Below are 13,642 nucleotides of genomic sequence, written 5' to 3'. Positions count from 1 at the left end.
GACTGTATAAGATAATAATAATAACGGGTATTTACAGATGTATTTTGCTGTTGTTAACTAAAATATTTCAGGTCAAACTTGCCAATGTGACGTTTCCAAAATTAGAAATGAAGGTTCACAATATTTCTAAAATTAAGTAATTTGGATAAGTATATTTGCTTTTTTTGTTTGTTTGTTTGTTGCTTTAGGTCTCTTCCAACACAATTGAGGTTATATGAGAGACCGCTGAAACAAAAAAACAAGCAATCTAACAAAAATAGTACAAATATAAATCAAAATCATAACCTAAAGATATCATAAGCTAAATTATAAATAACCAAGAACAAACATTTTGCAATTATTACAATAAACCCGATCTTACAAATTGGAAAAATTAAAAAAGCTCAAAATACAACATGTAATTTTAGTAATCTAGTTAAAGGAATTCCCAATACCAATAATAATCTGAAGATCCGTGGTGAATACATCGGTTTCAACAAATTGAATGTTACATACGTCCTTATGTGATATGATGGCTGACAATAACCTCTGTACTTATTTTGTCATTAGGATGATCATCATACTGGTAATAAAAGTTAAACCATTACACGATGAAAAAACATTGTCATACAAAGAGGGTTAAATGTGAGATTGATGTAAAGTACCCGATCGACCTGACATAAATGAGAATACACATTGACAGAACACACTCTCATACTTAAGAGAAGAAAAATAATACGATAAAAACGAGTTAAATACTCCTTTTTGCTCTAAAGGATTTTACAGCGCTTGTGACACATTTAGGTCATATCAGCGCCTGAAAAAAAAAAGGTAAGAAATTGGGATAGTAAAAAAAATAATGTAGATTTACAAGAAAAAGTAAGAGAAAGGAGACTGGTTCACATAGTGAACAGAGGTAGATTCTAAGAGCAAACAACCACTGCTTGCTTCAAGGAGCTCACCTAAAATCTCATCCAGACACAGGATCCAACTAAGACTGGATGAATACGCTAAAAATGTTCATAAAATAATTTCAAAACACAAACTATAACAGTAAACAGCAAAGAGATGATTTTGGGAAAATTATAAATCCCACTACATTCATCTTACAATTAACTATTTTACCTTAGGTAGGAGTAAATAATGCTTCAAGGGCCTTAACAATCAAATGTGCTCTGACACTAAACATTCCATAAAGAATTTGAATTTAATGATGGACGGGCCTGCGACATCTGAAAAAAAAAGTGTGCACGAAACAGTGACAGACAAGACAAGAAAGAAAAATACAAGAACATCTCCTGGAGGTCTGGGGTTCGATCCCCAGTCGTGCAGGCTGGTTTTTGGGAGGGATACTTTCTTTCTTGCTTTGTTTGATACGGTTTCATCCACACTTTTTCATATATCGATCTTACAACACTGCCTGCTTCGTAATTTGTCATTTTGATACCCTGCCATAATGTAATGAGAAAATCAGTTTTAACTCACTCAATCCTAGAGACTTTTGCTACTTTTTCAAAATTGGAGAAAAAAAAATGTATTAAAAATGAGCATATACATAGATATTTTTATTCAATTTTCATTAACATACAAAAACTAAAATCATTAACTTTGTTACTACGTCTATAATTTGTCTCAGAAAAATGTTATAAATAGGCATGGGGTCAAAGAAACCTGGGTAAACTACGGATAAAGTCGGTGTTAGGGTTGAGTGAGTTAAACCTGATGAGAAATAAAACTACACACCAATGCTTGATCCTCTAATCCTAATTCTCAAGCGTGTTGTATCAATCCTTGTCCAGATTTTAGTCCAGTCGATTTGAGGAGCTAAATGATGACGACTGTTGCATTTTAAAAGGAAGAGCTAACACAACAGATAACAATGAAGACAAATTTCGAGGCGTCATAAAAAACGAAACCATTCCATTCCACAACAAAATAGCCGCTGTTATAACAAAAAACGTATAATTTTGGCCCCCGTCAACCTCCATGAAAAATTAGGACACCATCCACGTATTTGGTAGGAACGGAACACATCATAACATCCAAGTGGTTTGGGCTTGAATCCTTTATTATTCTTACTTAAAAACAGCCCGGAGAAAATAAAAAGAGCAAATACTTACAAGCCATTAAAAATTTCATATCCATAAAAATACAGAAAGTAGAAAAAAAAAACCAAACAAAAGCTTTATTCTTTGGACAAATAGACAAGTTGAAAGTTCAAAATAAAAATTAGGTTAAAATTGAAAGCTGTATGCCTGTCTAGGCTGTCCTCGTTAACCAAAAGGGAAGGGGGGAAAACGTTTCTAAGGGAAATGAAATAAATAACGACTAAAACGCAATGAACTCATCGTGTTGTGCCACGTCATAATGAATGGCCAGCATGTAGATATCTAGAGAGAGAGAGAGAGAGAGAGAGAGAGAGAGAGAGAGAGAGAGAGAGAGAGAGAGAGAGAGAGAGAGAGAGAGAGAGAGAGAGAGAGAGAGAGAGAGAGAGAGAGAGAGAGAGACAGTAATGTATAAGGCAATCAAAATGTCAATTATTACATTCTGATTTCAACACAGAACTATATGGATTTTTAAAAATTCTCCAACAGAAAGTGCTTTCTCCATCTTCAAATATCTTTGATTTTCTTTCTTTTTTAAAAAAACATGATTAGTAACATATGATGACATGACCAGTAGAGAGGAATATTTTGGAGGGCAAAATCATTGCTAATTATAAATATAAACCCTTTATAACCGAAACTCCATCAAATTGACACATATGTATTTAAATCATTGCCATGAAAATAATCCCTGGATCTATATACAATGTTTTGAAAGTGAAAGTCAGTTTTTGATATATATAAATTGGAAAACTCAAAAACACAGTATATAATTATTCTAGCTCAGTAACAGTGGGTGGTTTTTCGACTCTCCAGTAAAATCTGGTTTACTGTAATACTTATACACGGATTAGTCATTGCATGACTGACTTGCACTTGATAGAATACGGTAAGAAGGGGTTGTTTGTCGGGATAAAAATTTCAACAAAATGAATAATAAATGCATCTCCTGTTCTCTGTAAAAACTTTGTTACAATTTCCTCAAATTCCCAGTGCAAAAGCTCGGATTTCAACAGGACAGTCATATTCGTATCTATCAGTCACAGAGAATGAATACAAGTACAGAGAATGAATACAAGTACAAGATGAGGGAGCATGAGTGGAGATGGGGAGGGAGCATGAGTCAATGAATTACACATTGTCATGGGTGTACAATGAAATGAGAGAGAGAGAGAGAGAGAGAGAGAGAGAGAGAGAGAGAGAGAGAGAGAGAGAGAGAGAGAGAGAGAGAGAGAGAGAGAGATAGAGAGAGAGAGTCACAACCATTGAAAGATTACATCATTATACAAAAGCCATCACATCTGTGAGCTTAACGTTTTATACACCTACTCCCTCCAGGCATCAAAGCATGGGGAGGTGGGGAAAATGTTCAAACAGAGATCATGAACAAAGGCCATTGCATTCTGATAAATAGGGAACATTCATTAGTGACGAATAACAAACACATACGCAATTTGACAATTTTCAGATCCAACAACAGTGATTTGTAAAATGACAAATAATATTGTCCTACAATATGACATCTCATACCCACTCCTCCCCCCACCCCTTTTTTTCCCTGTGAAGAGCTAGGCATAACAGTAAATACTATTGAATTGAGTTCTACTTCCAAATTGAGAAGAAGAAAAAAAAAAACTCCTCTCATGGCCATTTTTATTTTTAGAATGATTTGTGAAAGACGTGATAAATGAGTTTTGTGATGTAATGATAAACCTTATTTTGTGTTGCCAGATTCATGAAAATATATTTATACATAGATATATTTATATACACACATGTATTTACATATCACTAGCACACTGAACTCTGGAGACGGAACTTTATGAAAGACACAACTATGAGACAAGTCTTTGAGCTGGCAAACAGTATGAGTGGAGAAAATGTGTTTCCTCGGGGGGGGGGGGGGGGGGGGGGGGGGGAGGGGGAATATAAAGCAAACCATTATACACTTCAAAAGTGCCAGAGGAAAAGAGTTAAAAACACATAAAATGTACATTCAAGAGAAGCAACCAATACTGGCCACTATGGTAAGCCTGAATTATGGATTTACCAATGATGTAAAAATGCAAATGACATAACATAATGGTATTGTATCATGAAAACTTTTGCGCAAATCTGCATGAGAGAAAAAAAACAAACAAAAAAACAATTTAACATCATGATGAGAATAATTATGCTCCACCAATACCCAGAAAACTTTAAAACAAACCCCCCCCCCCCCCCCCCCCCCCCCCCCCCCCCCGTGCCAGAGGACAGAACTTGAAATTTCAGAAAATTGTAGTCTCCAAGGGAAAAAAGAAAAGTCACCATAAAAATAGACTTACATTATACTTTACCCTCAGCATGATTAAAAAATGCTCCAAGGTCCTAAATATGGGTTGTCTGGATTGACACTTTCCTTTTCAGTAAGATTTATTGAGTCAAAGACACATTGGAAGCTCTGCAGCCAAAATTTTGTAATTCTACGAATTATAGGCAGTTCTGAAAGGGCCTGATCAGCACCAGAATAAAAGGGAAGAGGATGGACAGTCCAAAGATTTCAGATATACAGAAAAATTATATTCGCTGAATAATACCTGAATAGAAGTAAGACAAAGGGGACTAATAATTCCAAAAAGAGAACAGAATAATACCAAATAGCAATCTGACTGCATATCCGGTCTTACAACACCTAAAGATCCTTGAACAAAAAGAAACAAACAAAAAAATCCCTATCTTAAAAATTTGTCTATAAAATACATTTATATATATATATATATATATATATATATATATATATATATATATATATATATATATATATATATATATATATATATATAGAGAGAGAGAGAGAGAGAGAGAGAGAGAGAGAGAGAGAGAGAGAGAGAGAGAGAGAGAAAGAGACAGAAAGAGAGCATATTTAAGTACCAAGTGTGCATTGTTCGTTATGTCAATCTATGCCTTCAAACCAATGATTAAATAATTCAAACATCTCATTGCAGTTATTTCAGATCAAAACTTCAAAACATTCATCTACCCCTTTATAATTCAAAAATCAAGAAGAAAGAAAAAAAAATATATATGGAACAAACAATTCTATGCGATGAAATTTTACAGGAGCTTTAAAAAACAATTTTTATTTTAAATCTAAAAGGAAAAGAAAAACCGGGATAAAATGAAAGTCCATGACTGCTGTTGACACTAGAATCTAAATAAAAATGTATTGTAAGTTAAAGATGGAAAGGTTGGTTTACCAAACGAAGAGTTTACAGATTTAAAACTCAATACAAATCAAGCAACAGAGATAAATTAACGTGAATTTCATTTTGTCTCTGGGCGCGTGAGTTTCTGAAGATAAACACCGCCCCCACACTCCCTCTGAAAAAAAGATTATCCTGAATGCAGTTCAATGCGATCAATGCAAAAGAAAATTAATGAACAAACAAGCTAATGAACAAATATTTAAACAAAAAATAAAAACAATAATAATATCTGAGATGAACATACTTAAATTTTTCTCTAATATGATCCAAACTTTAAGGAGGTGCCGAAGGACTGGAGTTTGACCTGCGGGAAGACCCATCACTCCCATCGGCATCTTTCATGCGGAAAAATCCCTGATGCTGAGTAACTGGACTAGTATTAGTATCTTGCATCACTCCTCTAGGCCCAGTCTTAATCATGGACGGGTGGTAAAGGGCATGCCTCCTTGCGTGTTTCTTTAAGTGATCACTCCTCATAAACCGTTTCTCACACATTGGACATTTGAAGTTCTTTTCACCTGAAAGCATGGCATAAAAATTTCACGATGATTAGAAATTTAATAATAAAAACATAAAAATGAATTGTAAGTGTAAAAAAGGCCATCAATAAGTAATACAAAAACAAACTGTAATTGTCTCACAGGCGTTATGTCTCATCCTATTCGCTAACTGTTGCTGTTGGTAAAACACCCCTATTAAAACGCTTTATATGTACTTTGAGCGCACAAAACCTAACAACGAACTCTAATTCTGTACTATCCTTGAACACTGAGAATTGTCTTAAAAATGTTTTAAATAACAAAGGCTTGTCGTGGAAACATGGGAGTCCACTTTTCTCCCAGATAAGAACTTGTTTGATAATATATTTCTTACAGTCTTCAAAGACTGTCTAGAAAATTGTAAACTTGAAACTCACCTGTGTGTGTTCTCATATGTCGAGTAAGTTCGTCTGACCTTGCAAATCGCCTCTCACAGCCCTCCCAGCTGCATCCAAAAGGTCTTTCCCCTGAGAAAACGACATTCAATACATTATTGGTCATATGATTGAAAAGTCTTGTCTTCTGACAAGGACATATTAACTATAACTGTAAAAGACAATCAGATCAAAGTCTCATTCCTAAAAAATGCAAATAAAAAAGTTTTTAAAATAACCAAATAAGGAAAAAAATGACATTCAAAAAGTGCCTTAAAACACACCTGATGAAGTCTTCTTTGTCTAATAATGTTATGAATGGAACTGTTTGTATGTAAATAGTTCATAATATCTGAGAAGTGTAATTGCTATATGCAGGATGTATGATTTCCTCTCCTAACAATGTGAACCTAGAGCTGCGGCAACGCGGGATTGGCGCTATATAAATATATTATATCATTATTGGTGGATTTGGAGTAACAGAACATTTAAAAAAGAAGAAGAAAAAAAATATGATGTCATAGACACATGGGTAGCTTCTATAAATTATAAAAGACTTGCGGTTGTAAAACATTTAGATAGATGTAAGGACATCAGGACAAATAATCTAGAACAGACTTTGAGATTCCCTAGTAAAAAAGGAATAGAAATTGTAAAATAAAATTCATGTTATAGTCAATCTTGTACAGATTTACAGCTGCTTTGGATGAAGGAATGATAAAATAGAACATAAAATTCCCAGTGTCTCTGACATTTTAAAGTTGTGAAGATGATTAAAACTAAGATAAGGTCAAATCATTTGCAATTACAATGAGTGGTGCAATTTTTTTGCGGATCTCAAAATTCATCTAGAATTCGGGGTTAGTCTGTCGATCAAGAAAATAATTCAATGTTAAGACAATCACTTAAAAAATAATCTATTAAACTCATCATTTTATTATACTACTACATTGAATTGCCTGAAATAGAAATAGAAATTTAAAACCCATGCGATCTGAACAGCTGTAACTGTTAACGTCACGTAGCCAAAATATGATCAACAATTAGATTATCCTTATTTTGAAAGAAACAAAACGAATTACCCAAACAAAAAAGACACAGCACAATAATCGACATAAAATTTCAACTTCAACCACCAGCGGTAGCTTAGTACCACTAAATAATAGTAATACACAAATTCGCCACGCTGGATACACACAGCCAGGCTACTAAGGGCAACGCCCACTCTTCACTGGGCGAACCCCAATTTCTTTATTCAGTACTCTACATGAATATTGTGACCCTAAACCGTCTGTTCAAAAAATGAATTGTGTAATAATTAAAATGGCAAAGAGAAAAAATTTCACAAGGAACAACTGAAACGTTATGTCGAAGGCCAAATATGTTCCAAGGATACCCTGCCAAAGCCAAAACAAAGAAAATGGCGCCGAGAGATGAAAATAGCAACAGGCTCTCAATGGTCCATGAAATAAATATTTAAAAATAAATTTAAAAATTACGACTTACCTGTATGGGTTCTTATGTGAGATTTTAAATGTGAACTTTTGTTATAAGCTTTTCCACACCCTGGGTGCATACATGTGTGTGTTTTCTTTCCTAAAATGCTGCCACTGCTTTTATCTCCATTGCCGTTGTCCAGACGTTCCAGAGTAGGCGTGGTCGATCGATCCGACATTGAGTATGTCTGTTTCAGAACTGAATTTGAATCGACTTGGGAGGCATGAACATCCCATTCTTCGTGATAATTATTGTCCTGTTTAATTGTTTTTAAGTCTGTCAAAATTCTGGCAACTAATGTGTCATTAGCACAGTCATTTTTCATAGGAAATACATGATAACGATAGTCAACGTGCCCTTGAACAGTTAGGTTTTCATCCTCAGTCGTTGCGGATTCCATTTTCACAAATGTTGCATCAACACTTTTATCAATTTTTGATTGTGGTGGGTCACAGGTTAAAACGTAATTGTGATCATTTTGCCGACTGGACATTGCGAGTAAGCAATGCGCAGCCATCCTTGTATCCGTGTCCAAATCAAAACAATTATTATTGTTTTCACGCAGTGCCATGATGGCAGATCCAGAATTAGAACAAGAACCACACTTCGTCAAAGTTCTTTGAAGAGGAAAGAAAACGGTTCACAATAACCATGAAGCTGAAGGTAAATCAAACTCTAAAGAAAGATTGCTCAACACTTGTTACACTGAAGTATAAAACAATTACAAATAAATCCACGGAATGAATTTTGTTACATTTTATCCAGGGCAACGACTCTGAAAATACAATGTTGTTAGCTATAACACCGCGTGTAAATTTAGGAACAATAAGTGGGCGTGACCTACAATATGTGAAGGAAGTGACGTTTTATTTTCTGGATAAAATGATTGGATGCTATATAAAGAAGCCCGCGCCCCGACGAATGTCCAGCGTGTTGTCTGTGGGCAATCCGATTTTTTCTTTCTTTCTTCTTTTTCTTTCTTTCTTCCTTTCTTTTTTTTTTTCTTTTTCTTTTCTTTTTTTTTTTTTTAGAAGTTACAAAAACGCATTGAAGCTTATTGACCAAACAAATAATATACATCAAGCTATAATTTAAATAGGTCATTGAATAAATATAGATGTTAAAATGTGTTAAAAATTTTTATTCTCTATTGTCTTCTGGCACTTTTCTACTCACTTCATATCTTGTTGTTACCAACATAAGTGCCTGCTCCACTCACTTTTCTGAATTAAAAATTCACCCCATACACCGGAGCATACGCAATGTCTCAATCGTTTCTATGTTATATGTTTGTGATGAGAATATTGGCTATTAAGCTTAACTGCTGGTCAAAATTACTTCGCGATGGTGGTGAACGAATCGGCGGTCTCAAGAAGTGGGTGAGAGAGGGATCTAGAAATGACTTTGAGTTTGAAACGAATATTTTTGTGTTCGTGGATAGCTCACACGGTAGAGCCACGCTCTCACCTGCCAGGCGGAGTTGTCGTACCAATTAGGTCGCAGCTTCAAACCCCACCACCGCCGCGAAAAAATTTTTTATTCTCTATTGTCTTCTGGCACTTTTCTACTCACTTCATATCTTGTTGTTAAAATGTGTTGTACATATTACACAATCAGTTTGTCGACGACAGGCCCTTGGTTCGAGCCATAGATAACACAGGACTCCTAGTAGTCTGTGGTTCGAGCTACCGTAGTTGGTTCGAGTCCCGTTTTGTGTGTATTGAGAAACAAATCATTATCTACCAATTGATGCTACAATAGATAAATAAATGCATTTTAATAATCGCCGCATTTCATTTCTTTTGGAATTTACAATAGATTAAAAAATATAATAGATATAGATATATGTATGCATCTTTTATTAACATACCACTCTCGCTTCTTGAATAAAAGGACAGCTGCTTTTTTTCTTCTTCTTTTGTTCGTTTTGTTTTGTTGTTGTTGTGTTCGCTTGTTTGTATTTATTATTTGCCTTTTGTTTTTTAATGATTATTTTAAAAATTGGGAATAACTAAACACAAATTATATATGTATTTGTATATTGTTAAACAAGCAGAATTTCTGAGTGTTTTGGAAACAAACAACCAAAAACTTGCCTTCTCAAAATTTTCGATTCCCGCAGCTTCAATAAATATTTAATGCCAAATTAAAACATTAGGTATAATATTGGCATTACAAATGTCAAACTGGCAATCCTGTTGGAGTGCGCAGAGAGAAAGGTAAGTCGTGACAGGCGACAAGTTTCATTGTTGTAGCATGAACAAAGACCTGAGGATTCACAGAGTTAGCCCAAGGCTTTTTGTTGTCGTTGTTGTTGTGTTTAATGTGATACATATTGAGTTGAGCTGTTTGTCGGGTGGGTATAACTCAACCCTCCCCCCCCCCCCCCCCCCTCCCCACCAACAATACAAATACAATATCACATTCGCGGGCGACCAGACACCCAATTAAGTACCATAAACAGAGGTGAATGTGCACAAAGGGCTGACTTTAATCATTTTCCTTTGTTAAAAAACCAACGTGTTCTCTAAATTAAGTTAACATCTATTTCTCGCGAGATAAATCAGTTGCACAATAGACGATAGTTTGATATTCTATTTTTGCACACACTTACTTCACCCACGGTAGGCCTAATCTAGGTTTGAAATCAAGTTTAAAAATTTAAAATAATAAAATCAGACATCCCCCCCCCCCCAAAAAAAAAAAAAAACAAACAAAAAAAAAAAAAAAAAAAACGACTTAGTATAAGTCGGATCCTATTTGTTTATCACCTGTCCCATTCCTGATTGTTAACTAATATTATGTATTTAATAGAGAAAATTACTTACATAAAACTACCGTTTGGAAATAATTTATTTGTCACTGTTATCGTCATCCTGACATTAGGACCAACTAAGACTTGTCTTTTAAATTCAAATATGAATTCGGTCAGGTTTGTTTGTTATTGTTGTTTTGTTTTTGTTTTTTTGGTTGTTGTTTTTTTTTGGGGGGGGGGGGGGGTATGTGTGTGATTTATATTTACATTTCAGTTCTCGTATATCGTTTTTCTTTTTTGTTTTTTTTCTTTCTTCTTTTAAAAAAAAATTCTCATCAGGATGTTTCTGTGAAAATAGTGGCAATTTCCTCCTTGCCTATAATTTGTTTGAAATTGGATTCAATAGTCTGATGTCACGTCTCCCAGCAACGGCGGCCATCGTGGTTCTAAACAAAGAAAATCGGTACTTTTTATTCTTCATGCTGGATAGTTCTTTTCATATGTCTTGTGATCAGAATGTATAAAAATCAAAACATAATCATATTTATAATGTTTTTCTCCTCTGGATACACTTTTATGCTCGTAGGAGAAATATTTCATAAGGGCATCCGCCATTGTCCCGATAGTTAAGAGCCAGCTACTAAATTACCATGCGTCATTACGAGGGAAGTGACGACATGACTGTTGAAGCTTATTGCCTAGGTAATCCAACCAACGTGTTTGTCAGTTCTCACTCTCACATTCATACAGTCCAAAAACAATAATATATTATTATGTCTGTGGTCACATCTCTACGACTGAGGCGACTGCTGTTGCTGCTGCCGATGATGATTATGTTGATAACGATGTGACGATTAACTAGTCACACACACACACACACACACACACACACACACACACACACCCTCCAGAGACTGGGGTATAGATAGAATGCGCTTGGCCAAGGAGTTCACAACATTGCCATCCGGAAGTATAACGGACCAACACACAAACTCTGTGTAACCATGAACTTTTATAGTCTGGTTAATACAGTTTAGTGAGAACAACTCACTAACGCTTCCGGATGGCAATGTTGTGAACTCCTTGGCCAAGCGCATTCTATCTATGAGGGGGGAGGGGGGGTAGTCACTCTTGAACAATACTAATACACCGAGAACATTACATTATTTCGTGAATATGCGTGAAACTCAGCTCCCTCCTTCTCTCTCTCTCTCTCTCTCTCTCTCTCTCTCTCTCTCTCTTCTATCTATCTATCTATCTACTCTCTCTCTCTCTCTCTCTCTCTCTCTCTCTCTCTCTCTCTCTCTCTCTCTCCGAGTTCACGCATATTCATGAAATAATGTACTGTTCTCGCTCACCTGGTATGAGTATTGTTCAAGAGTGACTACCCCCCCCCCCTTTTCCCCTTATACCTATAATAGATGTCTGAAGTTGACGCTCGTGTCTTTGTTTTCACTAGATAGACCCACATTGCACTTGTCGTGAACGCGATTAACTAATGCAGATAAATCGACATTGTCCAAAGTTCTCGCAAAGGCACAGTCATGTTGACTCCAATGTTCTATTTTAAAAATTAAAATTTCAAAACAGAACTAAACGACAGAGGTGTCATTCATGAATACGTGGTCTCCAGGTTCAGGTAGTGTCAACTGGATTTTAAAACTTCACAGATTTACTCACACCGTAGTCTAAGATTTGAAAAAATAACAAAAACCATACTGAATTGATTTCTATTCTAGTAACGGCATTCACGGTTAACTTCACGATTTACTCACATCGATGTCTGAGTCCTAAAGATCCCCTTGAAAAGAAAACAAAACTCAAAATCCTGACTCGAACTATCTATATCTAAGTCAACGAGCATTTCCACTCGTGTTGAATTAGATTTATACATCAAGGGAGGCCTCCCGAAAGCTCCCCATGCAAAGAAAAACAACTCAAATATTCCTAACTACCCTAAGAAAGAAAAGGAAAAAAACCTGGTACCTTTAACCAACTCTAATAGGAAAAACAAACACCCTAACACCTTTACTAAAACGTATAACTAACCTAATGGAAAAAAAAAAATCCTCGACCTCGGTAACCTAATAGAAAAGGAACAGCACATAAACCCAAGGACTTTTTAATCAGAAAATGAGTGGAGCAGGCACTATGTTGGTAACATACGGTGAAGTGAGTAGAAAAGTGCCAGAAGACTAGAGAATACACATTTTCGCGGCGGTGTGGGGTTGAACCCGCGACCTTATTGTACACTCCGCCTGGCCGGTGAGAGCGTGACTCTACCGTATGAGCTATCCACGAACACATAAATATTCGTATCAAACTCTAGTCATTCATTTCGAAACCTAGGACTGCTTTCAATACTTCTCAAAACAAAATGGCGACGAAAAACCAAAACAATGGTCGTATTAGGAAAGTTTAAACTTTCACTAATAAATCAAGGTTGCTCTAGAGTTTTAAAAAAATGTTACTATATATTGACAAATTGAATAAATAAACGCATGATAAAATATCCACGGTAAAAATACAAATTGAAAGAAACGCTAGCGTGAGGAGCTTTTGGAAGGCCTCCCTAAATCGCTATAAATTGATACATTAGAGAATCTGAGTCTGAATCTGAATCTTCTTCTTCTGCCAACAAAGCTTCAGGGTGAAGATTGTATGGCCGTCTTTTCAGTAACAGGGGTTTTAGGGGGAAGCAGGGAGCGATTTTTTTTGAAGTCATCAGTAGAAAGGACTTGTTTACAAGTGGTTGATAGGGAGTTCCAAAGTCGGATGGTGGAGGGGAAGAAAGAGTAAAGATGATGGTTTGTTCTTGAGTGGGGGATTTCAAAATTAAATGCCGAATTTCTTGTTCTGTTCGGTTCTGAATGTTACTCGAAGTCAACTCAATTGGATTCAGTAGTCTGATGTCACGCCGCCCGGCAACGGGGGCCATTTTGGTTCTAAACAAAGAAAATCATTACTTTTTTTTTCTTCATGCTGGCTAGAACTTTTCATATACCTTGTGACCAGAATGTGTAAAAGTCAAAACATTATCAAATTTATGGGGGTTTTTTTTCCTATGGAAACGCTTTTATGCTCGCCGGAGAAATATTTCATACGGGCGTCCGCCATTTTTCCGATAGTTTAGAGCCAGTGTTACTAC

At 35.7% G+C, this 13,642-nt stretch overlaps 2 protein-coding genes across 2 annotated transcripts in view; one reads left to right on the top strand and one right to left on the bottom strand.

Annotated features, from left to right (window-relative positions):
* Nucleotides 1-4,889: 4,889 nt before the first annotated feature.
* Nucleotides 4,890-9,248, bottom strand: LOC144964312 (uncharacterized). Its single transcript, XM_078898413.1, has 3 exons — nt 7,749-9,248; nt 6,246-6,335; nt 4,890-5,847 (listed from the first exon to the last, which is right to left on the bottom strand). Exons 1-3 carry the CDS (start codon nt 8,308-8,310, stop codon nt 5,603-5,605), a joined length of 897 nt encoding a protein of 298 aa, XP_078754539.1. The 5' UTR covers nt 8,311-9,248; the 3' UTR covers nt 4,890-5,602.
* Nucleotides 9,249-11,996: 2,748 nt separating this feature from the next.
* Nucleotides 11,997-13,642, top strand: part of LOC144963870 (uncharacterized) — a 20,165-nt gene continuing 18,519 nt past the window's right edge. Inside the window, exon 1 of the mRNA XM_078897819.1 lies at nt 11,997-12,133. The gene's annotated coding sequence lies outside the window, so the exon portion shown is untranslated. The remainder of the gene's footprint in view (nt 12,134-13,642) is intronic.

This window comes from Berghia stephanieae, chromosome 2, assembly GCF_034508935.2.
Source record: "Berghia stephanieae isolate SIO BIC M18660-M18661 chromosome 2, UCSD_Bste_1.3, whole genome shotgun sequence".
Taxonomy (NCBI): Eukaryota; Metazoa; Mollusca; class Gastropoda; order Nudibranchia; family Aeolidiidae; genus Berghia; species Berghia stephanieae.
The sequence above is the reverse complement of the archived record's forward strand: the minus strand, read 5'-3'. Positions and strand labels throughout refer to the sequence as shown.